The sequence below is a fragment of the Clarias gariepinus genome, chromosome 1 (assembly GCF_024256425.1).
Source record: "Clarias gariepinus isolate MV-2021 ecotype Netherlands chromosome 1, CGAR_prim_01v2, whole genome shotgun sequence".
Lineage (NCBI taxonomy): Eukaryota > Metazoa > Chordata > Actinopteri > Siluriformes > Clariidae > Clarias > Clarias gariepinus.
In genome coordinates this window covers 18,447,420-18,465,244 of record NC_071100.1, presented here as the reverse complement: position 1 = coordinate 18,465,244, position 17,825 = coordinate 18,447,420, and the positions used below count along the sequence as shown (strand labels likewise).

Below are 17,825 nucleotides of genomic sequence, written 5' to 3'. Positions count from 1 at the left end.
TGCCACTGTTGGGCACTTGAGCAAGGCCCTTAACCCTCAACTGCTCAGATGTGTAATGAGATAAAAATGTAAGTCTGCTAAATGCCTAAATGTAAATGTAAAATAGTCATTCGGTATTTGCCATGTTTCAGTAAGCAGCAAGAAATCCAGGTCTTAATCAGTGAAGGACCTCAACCATCCCAACAATGGACTGTTCTCTCTGTTGAGGTCAGGAAAGCGATTTCGCTCCCTGAAGGTTAACACAGAGAGACTGAGGAGGAGCTTCTTCCCGCAGGCAGTACGGTCTCTCAATCACAATCACACCACCACACAGTACTGACCCACACATATGGTTTTTACACACACACTGGACATTCTGGACATTTGTTTACACTATTTTCCACTGCACAACTACACTTCGTGGTCATCAAATCAAATCACTCCAGCACAAATCACTTTAAGCATATTTGCACTGCACAAGTCACTTTTAATATGTGGATTGCACAACGATGGACATAACTATTCTTTTATTACCATTTATTCGGCTGCTCTTATTGTTTTACATTTTTTAAAATATATTCTCCAAATATTTTCTATATTGTGTATTTTTGTGTACAGTTATTTTATTTTTAACTTAAAAAAAAAAAAAAAAATTATTTTATTCTTCCTTAGTTAAACTTACCCTTTATTTTAATTTTCATATTTATTTCCTTTTCCTATTCATATTCTTTTATTCTTAGGTCACGAGCAGTTGTCTAAGCATTTCACTGCATATCGTACTGTGTATGACTGTGTATGTGACAAATAAAATTTGAATTTGAATTAACAGCGCGGAGAGCACAGTAGCCTTGTTAGTACAGTTGAACAGCACTAATGCAGGGCGAAGCGCACAATCATTGCTTGTACAGATGTGGCCATTAAGACTGCGCGTGTTTTCCCGCGGGATGCCTCAATTTAGCGCGCGGCGCGCCGAGACTTGCCGTAAGCAACATTCGGGAATTTAAATAAATGTGTTGTGTTTCACTGAATATCCGCCAGATGGCGCATGGAAGGACTTTATTTAAAACTCCGGACCAAGTACTGTACAACAAAGAATTGTGTATAATTACTTAGTCTAAAACAATATTGTTCCCAATGCTGAAGCAAACATGAATTTTATTTTGCTTTAAAACAGATATTTCATGATAAATGCGTGTATATGTGCTTCATATTTTTTTCATATTGATAAAATGAGATGCCCAAATTCGTGCTTTAAAATTCTTAATAAGTTTCTTATATATTTTTTGTAATGTTTTAACAGGGAAAAAAAAGTAAAAGACATGGCAATGTCTCGATTTACATGGTGTTGAAATTAATTTAATTTCCAGATAGTAGGCTATCTGGTAGTCTTAACTATGCGAATGTCCTGATTCGTGAATATGCCAACATATCTTATTTAAAACGTAAAAAATGTGTCGACATCATCAGAAGACATGAATGAACTATATATATTATATTATTAAGTAAATATTATTTTATGACCACAAGCTTCTTCTGGCATTTTATAATAATCATCATATTTGCTGTTTGTGTCCAGCATTTAGTAATTATTTCATACATTATTTAACCACGGCTGGAAATAATAGCTGGAATGTGATGTGATTGTGAATTCATGACTGAAATTAAGCAGTTTGTTCTTTGTAAAGTACTTTCACTTTACAAAAGGCAGCGTTTTTATAAAGCGTTTTTTAAAGGCAGCGTTTTTATGTAGGTTGATAAACGTGTGTTGTACAGTATATACACCGTGACAGCGCGCGCAGTTACTCACTTCTCACCTTTCATGTAGGTCTGCTCGGACTAATTCGTTTTAAACCCCTCAAAAATGTGTGTGTATACAGCCCCAAACCTCCATCAGTTATTAACAATAGCATCTATTTAGAAAAAATGCCCCAGTGATTTCGGAGCTCCAGGAAATCTCCCGGCGCTCTGCGCATAACACCGGGCCAACTCATGTCGGAAAGAATTTATAAACGGTTTCTAAACGTGGGCTATTGGTTTTTTTTACTTATAGTATTTGTTAATTTAATTTAAATGAGGTTTGGGCTCAGAACTTCGATTCGGCATCGTGATTCTCCTCTTTAATTTACTCCATGGTTTTAATCAGCGCTCAGCCGCATGCATGGAGTTTTCCAGAGCGACTGGCAGAAGTAGACTAATGATTATGAACGCGTCGGGAAAACAGCAAGCAGACTGACTCTGACCATTAAAAAAATTTTTTGACGCGCTCAAGTTCACCAAAAACAATACAGAATATCGCACCTTATTTGCTTTCAAACATTTACAAAATCACAACGTTTTTTCGTTATTGTGAGTGCGCTTAAATAAAAGTTGAGTTTTTATAAAGGCATGTAGTCTTGTATAGTTTTATTATATAGTTTTTGCACATTAATCAGAGTCCTCATCTGTTACATTTTTGAGGACAATAGTTTTTTTCAGCCTGTCACGGCGTGAACCCAAATCAATATCGCTCCTCGCTGACTAGTTAGGTGGCCTCTCCTTCAGATATGCGATGAAGCAGGGCTGCAGAATTAGGCACGAATAGTGAAGAAGAGATCACGGGCTTGCAATCCGCGCTATAAAATACTCGGGGTTTGTTGGTTTACAGTGGATTTTACTACGCGGTGTGAGTGAGACGCGCGCACACAACGCGGAAGTGCGGCATGCAAACGGGGCAAATGGAACGCGCCCCAGGGACTTCAAAAACGAGCAAGCGCAAGCGGACGGAGGCAGGAGCTGCTGTCCGCGGATGGCCGTCGTACTCGTATTTTATAGCGCAGGGTGCAAACCCGGGATCATTGGCATGGATGAGCTATGTCCAGCTCTGTACCAGCATGTCATGTGGGCATTATAAGACTAAAACGTGGCAGCTGGCATGCCTAAAAATAGACGCAGGTTAATTTTTTCATAGTTCAAATTAAAATCCTTCTCTTTAGTGCCTCCTATTCCTATTAATCCTATTGTTCTTTTAGTGTCACTGCGTGTGCTTACAATGCCAGACAACATTCAAATGCAAATTATTCACTCTCCCCAAGTGTGAATCAGCTGTTCTCACCTATACATATTAACCTATACGTTCTCACCTAAAGTGTTTATGTAAAATTCCACCTATACAAGTGTGACAAATATGCAAAGAAAAAAAATAGGAAGGGGCAAATACTTTTTCATGGCACTTCACGTGTAGTCAGATTGTTCCACTGGGCTGAAACTGTAGCAGGTGGAGTTATAGCACTTTTCAAATCACACTTACTATACACTGAAATGAATAACTTTGAATGATGAATGCTACGTTAATATGATCTCGGGCGTGCTCCACATTATAAAAGCAAAGCGCGGAGATGGAGATCAGGGAAGTACGTGATGTGGTGGAAAATAGGCAGTGGCGGTTCTACACTGAATTGCTCCGCGGGCGAGACTCCCACCCCCCCCCCCCCCCACCGGTTTGATGACTTCACACCTGTTGTAAAGGTGAGATGGGGGATTACAGTAACTGTGGGTGCGCTTCACCTCAGAGCGCGCTGTCGCGTTGTATTCAATGAATAGACTAAAACTAAATCATGTTTGCTTCAGCATTGGAAACAATATTGTATTAGGCTAACTTTATTAAAGATTATACACTTTTGTATTCTTTGTTCACACACGTGGGCATCTTTAAATTTTTAGATATTGACCCTTCCTCGATGCAGCAAATTTTCTGAGCAAATTAATAATAATTTCCATGAATGAAAAAGGGGAAAAAGAAAAGGTTACGCGAAAATAAGAAAAAGCTTTAGAGGTAAATGCTGTGAAATGCTTCAAATGAACAGATTCTGCCTATAACAGGTCAGGGACAGTCAGGCTGGACCCAGCAGCGCACCACATCCCACATCATAATACATGCTGATGATGACCAACACGTCTCCCCTGATCTACCAGAGCCAAGTAAAAAGAATGGCAATCAAACAGAATAAAATTAGTAGCAACACTAACTGGTGCTAGTTATTATGATGGTGGTCAATATTAATTGAAATAATGTTTCTCAGCATTATTTCGTGTTAATATTGACTACCCTAATAATTAAAATAAGTAACTAGTTTACAAGCGTGAGCTACTGCTGCTACTGATTTTATTTCCAAACCAGGTAGTGATGTTTCCCGTCAGGATACTCTCTATGGTGCAGGAGTAGAAATTCCTACTGCCGGGCCTTTTTTACCACGGTGTTGATGTGACAGGACCATGACAGGTCCTGCGTGATGTGAACACCGAGGTATCGAAAGCTGTCCACTCTCTTCACTGGGCTCCTGTTGATGACGGGTGTCTGGTAGTTCCTCTCCTGCTTTGTACAAAAGTCCACTATCAGCTCCTTTGTCTTGCTGATGTTCAGGAGGAGATTGTGCAATCTGGTCCAGATTTCCAATCTCCTCTAGGTAAGCCGACTCATTGCTGTTCGTGATCAGGCCCACCACAACAGTGTCGTCAGCAAACTTGATGACGGTGGTGGAGTTGGTAGTGGCCACGCAGTCATAGGTGTACAGGTAGTACAGCAGGGGGCTCAGAACACAACCCTGGGGGGCTCCAGTGCTGAGAGTGAGGGAGGCTGAGACATGTCCGCCCATTCTTACTGCCTGTGGTCTGCCAGTCAGAAAATTGGAGATCCACTGACACATTGATGAGCTGAGTCCCATGTGCTCCAGCTTGGTGGTGAGTGTGAAGGGTATTAAATGCAGAGCTGTAGTCGATGAAGAGCATTTTTACATAATTCCCCCTCCGAGTGTCCAGGTGAGTTAGAGATGTATGAAGGAGATGAGAGATAGCGTCATCCATAGAGCGGTTTGTGCGATAAGCGAACTGTAGTGGGTCCAGTGTGTCTGGTAGTGATAAAATGATGAAGTCTCTGTCCAGGCGTTTAAAGCACTTCATCACTACTGAGGCGAGGGCTACAGGGCGATAATCGTTGAGGGAAGCAGGATGAGGTTTCTTCGGAACGGGAACAATGATGGACTCTTTGAAATGGATAAAACTGGTGTACTGTTAATAGGTTAGTTTGTATTTGTAACATACCTTTAAGCTAAGTAAATACATGATACCTGAAGTTTCACAAAGCCCCCAAACAACAACTAAATGCCGCTGTTTAACAGGCTAAGCAAGCTCTTAGCTAACTAACATTGTTAGCTATCATTAGTTAAAGTCTTATCCTACAAAGCTTGTTCTGTTTATTTTAGCAACCTGAAAATTTACCTAAAATTTAACAGTTTTATAATTATGCAGACAAAACAATAAAGGAAACTGTTACTTCTGGGAGAGCATAATTTTGCCTTTTCATTGAACTCCGTGTGGACTGAAGCAGTGAAGTAGAACTGAAGCTGCTGTCCAAAAGAGTCACGTCTTGTTATTCAGAAATGCACATAGTATGAGCAGTTTGCTTAGTAAAAAGGTGAAAACTGAAAAAACAAAATCTGCTTACAATCATTAAAATACAGTGGAACCCTGGTTTACGAGCATAATTCGTTCTGGAAGCCGGCTCGTATTCCAAAACACTTGTAAACCAAATTGAATTTTCCCATAATATATAATAGAAAATCAAATTATTCGTTCCAGAGCCCCAAAAAAATAAATACATAAAAATAATTAACACACAATATTAAGTAAAAATAAAACAAATTAACCTGCACTTCACCTTTGAAAAAAATCGGGGCAGAGCAGTGTTTCTGTGTAAAGCAGAGAGAAAGAGTGTGTGTGTGTCTGTGAAGGCAAAATTAGGAGGGGTCTGTGTGTGTGTGTGTGTGTGTGTGTGTAGCATGGTGTCAAATGACAGGTGTGCACACAGACACACAGAGCAGGCTGAACCTTGAGCAGAGAGAGAAAATGGATTTTTAACCTTGCTTTTGCTTTACACGCATACAGACACAAAATAAAATATGTTTTATGCACACACGTGGTCACAGTGTTATAGTAAACAGTACACGTGTGCCGCATGCATGATACATGATACTCTGTACTTGTAAACCAAGACTTATTCGTTTTCCAAGTCAAAATTTATTAAAAATCTTTGCTCGTCTTGCGGAACACTCGCAAACCGTGTTACTCGCAATCTGAGGTTTCACGGTCTTATTAAAAAAATGACTGGAGTTGTGAAGGGATTGATGTGTGAACTTCCGCAGCTGGCAAAAATACTGCTTTATACTGATAAAAGTCTAATGTTATTGGTTAACTGAACACATATACTGTTCATATACATGCAGTAGATAAATATTCAACAACAGTATTAAATCCACTGTAGGTTTACAACAATTTATTACATTTAAAATTTTGATTGATTGATTGGTGAAAAAAAATGCACACACACACACACACATTAACTCATGCAGGGTGTCACAAAAGTGCACTGATAGCAGTTGTACTATTACAGCCCTTTATTTACAGTGGTGTGAAAAACTATTTGCCCCCTTCCTGATTTCTTATTCTTTTGCATGTTTGTCACACTTAAAGATCAAAAGATAACATAATTGAACACAAAATGCAGTTTTTAAATGAAGGTTTATGTTATTAAGGGAGAAAAAAAAACCCTTGTTAAAAAATAACTTAACTGTGGTTTATCACCCCTAAGTTCAATTTCTGTAGTCACCCCAGGCCTGATTACTGCCACACCTGTTTCAATCAAGAAATTACTTAAATAGGAGCTACCTGACACAGAGAAGTAGACCAAAAGCACCTCAAAAGCTAGACATCATGCCAAGATCCAAAGAAATTCAGGAACAAATGAGAACACAAGTAATTGAGATCTATCAGTCTGGTAAAGGTTATAAAGCCATTTCTAAAGCTTTGGGACTCCAGCGAACCACAGTGAGAGCCATTATCCACAAATGGCAAAAACATGGAACAGTGGTAAACCTTCCCAGGAGTGGCCGGTCGACCAAAATTACCCCAAGAGCGCAGAGACAACTCATCCGAGAGGCCACAAAAGACCCCAGGACAACATCTAAAGAACTGCAGGCTTAATTGCCTCAATTAAGGTCAGTGTTCACGACTCCACCATAAGAAAGAGACTGGGCAAAAATGGCCTGCATGGCAGATTTCCAAGGCGCAAACCACTTTTAAGCAAAAAGAACATTAAGGCTCAACTCAATTTTGCTAAAAAACATCTTAATGATTGCCAAGACTTTTGGGAAAATACCTTGTGGACTGACGAGACAAAAGTTGAACTTTTTGGAAGGTGCGTGTCCCGTTACATCTGGCGTAAAAGTAACACAGCATTTCAGAAAAAGAACATCATACCAACAGTAAAATATGGTGGTGGTTGTGTGATGGTCTGGGGTTGTTTTGCTGCTTCAGGACCTGGAAGGCTTGCTGTGATAGATGGAACCATGAATTCTACTGTCTACCAAAAAATCCTGAAGGAGAATGTCCGGCCATCTGTTCGTCAACTCAAGCTGAAGCGATCTTGGGTGCTGCAGCAGGACAATGACCCAAAACACTCCAGCAAATCCACCTCTGAATGGCTGAAGAAAAACAAAATGAAGACTTTGGAGTGGCCTAGTCAAAGTCCTGACCTGAATCCTATTGAGATTGCTAAGGGTGGCCCAACCAGTTATTAGGTTCAGGGGGCAATTACTTTTTCACACAGGGCCATGTAGGTTTGGATTTTTTTTCTCCCTAAATAATAAAAACCATCATTTAAAAACTGCATTTTGTGTTTACTTGTGTTATCTTTGACTAATAGTTAAATGTGTTTGATGATCAGAAACATTTTGTGTGACAAACATGCAAAAGAATAAGAAATCAGGAAGGGGGCAAATATTTTTACACACCAATTGTATAAACCAATTGTAATTACAATACAACAGACTAATCACCACATCTGATTCAGGATTTAGTTTGCCATCTCAGAATGTTAAAGCATTTCTCCTGAAGCTATTTCTTTGGTTACAGCTAATCCTAATAGCAAACAAATGTATACACCCCCCCCCCCCCCCCCTCTCTTTCTCTCACTAGTGTAATTTGTCTTAAACAAGATCTGCAGGGGCTTTAAAACTGACCCTTCTTATTAAGTTAGTCATCAGTAGAACAGGATTAAGCTCCATACACTCTGTGGCATTATTACAGTGATTGGTGGTAAATTAAATTTATAATTAACAGTCTGAGAGTCCTGATATCAGGTTCTGTGTGATTATTTTATTTGTCTGTAGATACACAATGCACTTAATGAGAAATGTTGTTAATGAGAAATAAAAATTTAATGAGTATTAAATCAGCAATTGCTTGCTGGTGTCTCACATGCCCAAAACATTAATAAAAAGAAAATCACAAGCTAACAACGGTTATTTTTTAGTGTTCTGTATTTATTTAGAATTTTACATTTCAGATCAAAGCACATTACAGATAAGAGCACATGCTGTTTTGAATAAGTCAATTTACTTATTATTATTATTATTATTATTATATCATAAAGAGTGTTTTCTACAGTGGATGTAAATATTGTTCTTTTAAGTTCAGTAACATGCCAACAAGCTTGCATCTATTATTTGCACTTCAAGTTTGACGAACGGAAAATTAACAACTGCTGTTAGTTGCTATGTTGTTAATGTCAACAATTAATTTGAAGTGAATGTTCTGTGGTTGTCACACAACATTAACCATGACTATAAATGTTAAAACATTGTGTGTATTTATTTTTATTTTTTTGCTTATTTGCCACAGTTAAATGATTGGGATAATCAAACAAATTTTGATACTACACAAATATAACCTAACCTAACATAACCTTGATACTACATAAATATAAAATGCAGTTTTTAAATGATTACACAATGGTAGGAAATTTCTGGGATTCCACTTGTGGCTCTTTACATTAGAGAACATCACCACTCTCTTACAACAGCATTCCTCTCATTAATCTTCTGTTTATTTTCCTACTTTTAGTGCTGATGGGACTCATCCCCTGCAACACAGCAGGTAATTATTTATTCCTTAATTTATATATTTAAAAAGGTAAAAATAAAAGTAAAAATAAATAAATAATTATTATATATCTATATACACATTTAGTGACATCTTAGACCAAGAGCTTTTACTACAAATGCAAAAACACAACACACATACACACAGTTCTGCATCATCTGTTCATCTTGCATTTTTACACAGTTTATTCATTTACACAGTAACACTGTGTTACTTCTTTACACATGCTTTTCAATAGCAGTGGGTCTTTTTTACACTCTGTGATAAACCAGAGCTCTGTGTTCACAAATTGTGCTTACAGTGATGTGTGTGTTAGTGAGAGAGAGAAACAGAGAGAGAGAGAGATTGCTGAATACACCATGTAACGTGTCTATTCAATCCCAAATGTCGGTTAAAAAAAAAAAAAAAAAACATTAAAATATTCTGAAAAGTCCTTTATTCAGTTTTATCCTTGATTTTATCTCATGAAATCCCCAAGTGATATCTACTGAACATCCTGGTGCAGTCATGTGACAGACTGTGAATATGTGTACTATGTCATAATTTCCAAAATGGTGTGGCTGGCATGTGACAGAACTAGCTCCTTTAAAAAGCTTGTTTTTGAGAATCAAAGTAAGTTTCAATCTACTTATAAGTCTGAAGTCTAATGCTTCAACAACATCTTATATTTTATATTTTACCCTGTTCTGACTCCATTCCTTGAACAAATTGATATAAAACAAATTAGGAAAATATTTCTGTGACACGCTGTATGTGTCTCATTTGGCTTTTAACTCTAAAATTGTCAGGGGGAAATGTCATGTGACATATTTGTAATAATAAGAAAAAATTTAACAAGCTGCTTAAATAATTTAGCTGTTATTTTTAATTAATATGCTTTTTGCTCAATTTAATCCCCACATTTAACCAAATGCAAACATAGAAATAATGTCAGATTGTTTAAATTAAATAGATTAAATGTTTTATGAAACAATTTTTGCTAATCAGTGCTAAAACTGCTCCCTTTGCTGAGACACTTTCCTGGTTAAATTAAAATGAACAATCCTATATTGATCCGATTTCATAGTTAGTTCGCACACAGCTTTGCACAGGTTTTACGCTTAAAGCCCTTCCTGACACAACCCTTCCATTTTTCTAACCAGGCTTGGGACTGGTTCTTCTGCCTCACTTTTATAAACGTATTCAGTGTCTTACATTTAATTTATTCTTGTAAAAATAGTTCCCCTTGAAGGTAGCTCGAGCACATGACTTTGGTTTTAGTCAAACTTCCATCTAGAAGCTTTTTATAATGAAACTTGCTGTTCAGCACACCTGGTGATGTTTCATCAGTCCCGTTAACACACAGCCATAAGAGATTTCTGATCTTTTATGTCTTTATTGAACACGCTTAATCAACATTTGAAATGGTAATGGAAAAAGTAAGCTGAAATCATGTTTTCTCCCTCATACTTTATGGTTGGGATGATGTATTCATGATGACATGCAGTGCCCCTTTTACACCATATGTAGTGCTAAGTGTTCTTTCCTAATAGTTAAATGTTAGTTTCATCAGTGCACAAAACATTTTGCCAAAACCTCTGTGGAGTGTCAGTGTACTATTTCACAAACATCAGGCATGCAATTTAATTTAATTAAATTTTATTTATATAGCGCTTTTAACAATGGTCATTGTCTCAAAGCAGCTTCATAAAAATGAAAGAAATTCTTTTTTTCTATAAATAATATGATAATAATAATAATAATAATAATAATAATAATAATAATAATAAATAATGAAAAAAAAAAAGAATTGGGTATGTGTGAGAAAAATGTGTCTAGATAATAATGAAATGAATGAATGAAATGTCTCTGATGAGCAAGCCAACTCCCTGAGATGGCAATAGGAAGAAACCTTGAGAGGAACCAGACTCAACAGGGAACTCATCCTCATTAGGGTGATGACAGATAGATGATATAACATCATGTGTGTTATGCAGCTGAAAGTTCAATTCAACAGAAATTCTTTAAATTAACATGAAGTCCAGTTCAGCATAGGGACAAGTCAGTAGGTGCAGAGGACAGATGGGGTCTGGATCACTGGAAGCACAGGAGCAGCATGTGTAGCTCCACCCATCATGAAGCAAAATCCAGCTGGAGCTGGTCCATCTCTGGATGCCTCAGGATCCTCGCAGGGTTGGCCTTAGTCTACTGAAGTTGGCACATTCTCCAGATGCTTCGAATGGGGATAGAAAAGTACAGAACAAATGGAGAGAATTAGTGTAGTTGCCATTGAGAAAAGATGTACTGGAGTATGAAGTTATTAGATGAGTTACGCGTATGCCAAATTAAAGAGATGCGTCTTGAGTCTACTGTTAAACTGGGAAACTGTGTCTGAGCCCCAAACACTGTGTGGAAGGCTATTCCGAAGCTTCGGAGCTAACTATGAAAAAGCCCTAACCCCTTTTGTAGATTTTGAAATTCTGGGAATTATTGGTCATCCAATCTTTAATGTACTGGACACGCTCGATTAATCTAGACAACTTAGGTATTTCGTCTGGTTTTGTTGAGATATATAATTGGTTATCATCAGCATAACAATGGAAAATAATCCCATGTCTTCTAATGATGTTACCCAAGGCAAGCATGTATATTGAGAACAGCAGAGGTCCTAAAACTGACCCTTGTGGGACCCTATATTTCACTGGCATTACACCAGACAGTTCTCCATTTAGATCTACAAAATGGTATCGATTAGACAGGAATGATCTAAACCATTTTAATGCCTGTCCCTGAATACCTATGTGATTTTGTAAGCGATCTATGAGAATGTTATGATCTATAGTGTCAAATGCAACACTAAGATAAAGCAAGACTAGTATTGAGATGCAGCCTTGGTCTGAAGCTAAAAACAAGTCGTTTGCAATCTTAACTAGTAAAATTTCTGTACTATGATGGGGCCTGAAACCTGACTGAAATTCTTCAAGGATGTTGTTTACCTGCAAGAATGTGCATATTTGAGCTGATACTACTTTTTCTAATATTTTTGATATAAAGGGAAGATTTGAAATAGGTCTGTAATTTGTTATTTCATTCTCGTCCAAATTAGATTTAAAAATTACATCTACTGTTATTTATTAATTTTTTTTTAATAATCAGCAGCTTCCTTTGTGATGTCCTGAAATGGACACCCTGCTTGTTCAATGTTTTACTTACTTTTACACTTTTACATAGTTTCAATGATGCCTTCAAATCTTTGGATGTCACTTGGGGTTGTTTCTTTACCTCATCGATAAGACTTATTTGTGCTCTTTAGGTTATTTGGATTGGGCACCCACTTTTTGGTAGAGTAGCCACAGTCTGTAGACTGGTGAAGTCTTTAAAATCACATTGTAACCCTTTCCAGCTTTATGTTAATTAACTATTTTTGATTGTGGATGCTCTAAAAGCTCTTTTTGGTGAGGCATGGCTCACCTAAGTGTATTCATCTTAGGCAGAGCAAATACAAACTTTTTGAGGGGTTTTTATCAGTCAAGGAAGCTCTAGTTCACACCTCCAAACTCATTTTCTTAACAAAACTCCAGGTAGGCTAACACCTCACTCCAATTAGCACCAAATTACTGCAGAAAAACAGTAAATTGTCATAAATAAGTAATTTATTTAAGCTGATTTATTTTAAAATAAGAAATAAATTTACCATACACACCCAATGTGACATACAGTATGTAACATTTCAGATCTGTTAATTTGATCTATATTATATTCCTAATATTTTTCCTTAAAGGAGAAAGGGGTCTGGGTTCTTATAGGTTAAATACTAATTCAACCTTCCCCTTTTAGTATATGTACTGTTGGTTGGATCCACCTCAGAAGTCTCGGGTCTTTAGAGGTGCATGCACCTCCGTAGTAATCCACGGTTTCTGGTTAGGGCGTGAGATGATGCTTTTGGAGACAGTGACATCATCATTTTTTTTTAAATATGCACGCGCAGTGGTAAAGCGCATGCAGTGGTAAAGCGCCCGCCCTATCATCCCGAGAACGCTGGTTTGGTTCCCGGGTGATGCTGTAACCTCTCACAGCCGGAGGTCTCGAGAGACCTGATTGGCCAAGCTCTCTCAGCGGGGAGGGCTGAGAGCTAATTAGTGCTTTTACATTACTGACGGCTCTACAGCCAATCAGGGGCGTCTGTGAGCTCGCGCAAGTGGAGGGAGCGAATAGCACTGTCCTCCAAGTGTGTTACGCTGCCCCCAATGGTACGTGAGCAAGCAGTTCGAAAATATGCGTCTATGAGGTCACATGTGTCTGAGGAAACCATATGATAGTCTGCGGCCCACCCGACTGAGTGGTAGTAGAAGCTTAATGTGGGAGCCCCCTAGTGACTGGGACGAATTGGACACAACTAAATTAGGGAGAAATTAAAAAAATTTAATAACATGCACACACACGAATTAAAACACATGTAGCATACTAAGTCTTTCTTTAATGCTTGGTAATTATATTTCAGATGTAAAGATGTAAAAATTACATTTCATCATGTAAAGTGATTAACAAGTCATTCACAACATTGCGCCATGCATTGTGTGAAGCTTTTCCTTAATTCATGTCATTTTTGGTCATCGTGAATGGTTAACTAAGGGTTACTAATTAACTAAGATTTCTTAAACCAGTTTATTATTATTATTATTATTATTATTATTATTATTATTATTTATCAAGGCACACAGAGATAAAGAGTTAAATATAAAATAAAAAAGCAAGTAAAAACATTAAATAAAGAAATCAACATCAATGCAATAAAATAAAAATAAGATATATAAACTCAATAAAAACAAATACAATATCATAAGTGTAATACTTAACCACGTTTAAAGAAAACTATTTCACAAGAATAGATTTTCTTATAATGTTATTTTAAAAATGTTTTATTTTTGTTTATATATATCATTTTTTATAATATATATTTTTAACATCCTACACTAATACAGTACATCCTGCTCTAAATCATCCTCCATTGTGTATGGTGACAGAAGACAAGGTGCACACAAGAATGTGTCTGAGGCACTCATGAGACATTTGGTGCTTTTGGTTCACATTAGAAATGCTCTAATGTGCACTAATAAACATTAAGAAGCCACAATAAATTTAATAAATTGTTTTATATTGTAACAGGAGCAGGATTATCTAGGGGCTGATTTGCACTGGACAACATTTTTTGGGATCAGCTAGCTTAAATGCTGTAGCTAACTATCATTTAGCATAGTTTTTGTGCCAGTTTAAATATAACCACTAATTTGGACACAGATTACAAACATACCATGAAACGTTTATCTATTTTCTTAACCGAAAATTTAGGAGAAATTTAAGAGTTGCTTCATGAGGCTCATTGTTTAAAAACATTTTATTTAAAATTATCTAAGCTGGTTAACCAGAGCACTGATGGCTCAGTGTTTCGCCTGTCATGCAAAAGACCCAGGTTTGATTCCCAGCCAGTGATTCCCACTGGATGCATCCTGCCCACTGGATGCAGTGCCAGCCCAGATAAAATGGGAGGGTTGCATCAGGAAGCAAGGAGTCAAGCAGCAGAAAACGGCATAAAATAGAGGCCGCAATGACAAGCTGTCTTGTTGAGCAGAAAGCCGGTCACAGTTCAATGGTAGAGGTGGCAAGATGCATTCCGCTATAGAAGCCAATCATTGCCACCAGTGGCATAGCTAGGCTGTGGCAGCAGTCCAGAACTTGGGCTTTAAAGTCGAGGCTGATTCCTTTATAGCGGCTGAGTCACACTTACTGGCCCTGACTGAAAGCAGAAGTGCTCGAGCAGTGAAGAGCATTAGTGGATGACCCTCAGCAAACTGCTCAGAGATTCATCATTTGAGAATCCGAGAAAGGGTAGCAGTAAAATCCTGAAGTCATAATGAGGCTGTGGGTTCCCTCTTGCTTACTATTCAATTCAATTAAATTTTATTTGTATAGCGCTTTTAACAATTTACATTGTCACAAAGCAGCTTTACACAATCAAAAGAATTAAGTTTGTATGAAATGTGAATGTGCATGAATCAAAATGATATGATTGTCCCTGATGAGCAAGCTGAGGACGACGGTGACAGTGGCAAGGAAAAACTCCCTGAGATGGTAATAGGAAGAAACCTTGAGAGGAACCAGACTCAACAGGGAACCCTTCCTCATCTGGGTGAAAACAGATAGCAGGGATTGATGTGCATAATATTATGCAAGACTGGAAGTATAGTATAAGAAGAGATGTGTAAGATTAAAATACAACTGTCTGTCTCAGAGAACAACTGTCTGCATCAGTCGAGGACAGGACAACATGAAAAAGGGAAACCATCCCCAGTCACCACACGCATCCCAGGCAGACCACACGGGGCATCCATGTGATGAGATCTCCAACCAGAAGCAGGACTCCAGGACGAGTTAGACAGGTCCAGAGGGCAGGGGAGGTCTGGATCACTGGCAGCTCAGGAGCGACATGTATAGCTTGACAGAGAGATAGGTAGAGGAAAAAGGAAAGAGAGAGAGAGAGGAGAGAGCAGAAGAGAAGAGAGCAAAAGAGATGGAGAGATGGCAGTTAGGTATGGTCACAGTCGAACAATGTATAAGGTGAATGTATATTTAGTACACAGTGCAAGCAGTGACTCCGGCAGGACTAACTATGGCAGCATAACTAAAAAGGGAGAGCCAGAAGAAAACACAGACATGAGGGCTTCCTGAGATCTAAAGCAACCAATCACCTCACCGTCAACAAACCTGAGTGATCAATGCGAGTGGGGAAGACAGCATCCAAACATAACAGTTCACCTAATACTCTACGTCCATGAGTCCCCCAGATCTGCTCCTTTATCTAAGGCTAATCTATTTACAAAAATAGTTGGCTAAATTAATAGGTTTTTAGCCAAGACTTAAATACTGAGACTGTGTCTGAGGCCCGAACATTATTTGGAAGACTATTACATAACCTTGGGGCTTTGTAAGAAAAAGCTCTGCACCCTTCTGTAGTTTTCATAATACGTGGTACTGACAAGCAGCCTGCATCCTTTGATCAAAGTAGGCGTGGCGGATTGTAATACACTAGCAGTTCACTTAGATACTGCGGCGCGAGACCATTTAATGCTTCATATGTCAAGAGTATAAATTACTTAAATTTATAAAAAAATAAATACATAAAAATATTTATTATAAAATATAAGGTAAAAATAAAATAAAAAAAACCTGCACTTTACCTTTCAAAAAAGTAAAAAATAAATCCCGGCAGATAAGTGTTTCCGTTCGTGCATGCAGGCGCTGTGTATATGTGTGTGTGTGTGTGTGTGTGTGTGTGTGAGAGGCTAGAATAAGTGGAGACTTTTGCTTTCAGCCCCTCCTGTCTCCCCCTTCTCATCTTACACATTAAAACTTTCTCCTCTCGTTTAAACACACACACAGACACACACAAACTAACGGAAAGACTGTTGTTCTCTTTTAAATTATTAAAGCTTCTCCGCTTTATATTAATGTTGCTCGCGACAGCGTAACAGCCCGTTAATTCATGCTCGTGTAATGATGAGATGGACAAACTGGTCCCCGTTCCTTTATTTGTTGCATTGTCAGGTTATAGTACAAATTTTGGGTGGATCCTGCACTTAAATCCAACTAAAAACTAAAAATACTACTGAAGAACAAAACTTGGGCTTTATATCCTAGCTTAAATCTCGCATTCACGTTCACACACACCAGACTGCATTACCCACAATGCATCTCTCGACCTGGACTACACTTCTGTAAACAGCGGTCATAAATCAATGTCTCTTGACAGCGGTCATAAATCAATGTCAACATCGCTAATGACACTGTGTGAGCGCAAACAACAGAATCACTGCTGTAAAGTAAAACAAACAAACGAATGAACCAGCACCTTACCTCTGAAAAGATTTGCGGCAGAACAGAGTTTCTTCGGAGAGCAGAGTGTGTCTCTCTCTCGTTTCTGTGCGCACACACACCGTGATGAGGAAGAAAATAGATTTTTAATCTCTGTATTGAGAATTTCTTTTGTTTTACACTCGCGCACACACGTGTGTTATAAGAAACAGTACACGTGCTGTACACACGCGCTTCCGAACACAAAATAAAATATGTTTTACGGAAATGCTTGCTATCAGACCTAATTGTTAATCAGACCTAATTGTTAACTCTGACAAAGTTTTGATAGTGGGAGACTTTAACATTCATGTAGATGATGCTAACGACACTTTAGCCCTCGCATTTATGGACTTACTAAATTCCTTTGGGGTTAAACAAAAAAAATAAATGGATCAACTTTTTATTTAATTTAATTATATCTCATGGTATAGATGTCTCTAATATAGAGATTTTACCTCAAAGTAATGATATAACAGATCATTACCTCCTGATATATACTCTACCCGTAGAACAGATTAGCTGTGTCTCCCCACGTTATCGATTTGTTAGAAATATGAATCCGACTACTAAAGACAGATTCACAAGTAATCTGCCGGATCTGTCCCAAATTCTTATTAGACCCCTAAATGCAGACGATCTGGATGAAATGACTAGCAGCATGGGTACTATTATTACCAGAACATTAGACACTGTTGCTCCCATCAGATAAAAAAAAAGGTAGAGATAAAACACTTGCTCCTTGGTACAATAGTCATACTCGCGCCCTAAAGAGAGCAACCCGTAACCTCGAGCGAAAATGGAGAAAAACTAAGTTAGAAGTTTTTCGAATTGCGTTTAAAGACAGTATGTGCAGCTATAGACAGGCTCTAAAAACTGCTAGGACTGAGCATCTTAGCCAACTGATAGCAAGAAACCAAAACAATCCCAAGTTCTTATTTAGTACAGTAGCCCGCCTAACAAAACCTCAGATGCCTGCAGAGAGT

The 17,825-nt window shown here is 38.0% G+C and overlaps 1 protein-coding gene across 1 annotated transcript in view; it reads left to right on the top strand.

Annotated features, from left to right (window-relative positions):
- LOC128520545 (Fc receptor-like protein 5) overlaps positions 1 to 17,825 on the top strand; it is a 192,135-nt gene that overhangs the window by 30,914 nt on the left and 143,396 nt on the right. Inside the window, exon 6 of the mRNA XM_053494830.1 lies at positions 8,914 to 8,946. Within this exon, the coding sequence (XP_053350805.1) occupies positions 8,914 to 8,946 (33 nt within the window). The remainder of the gene's footprint in view (positions 1 to 8,913; positions 8,947 to 17,825) is intronic.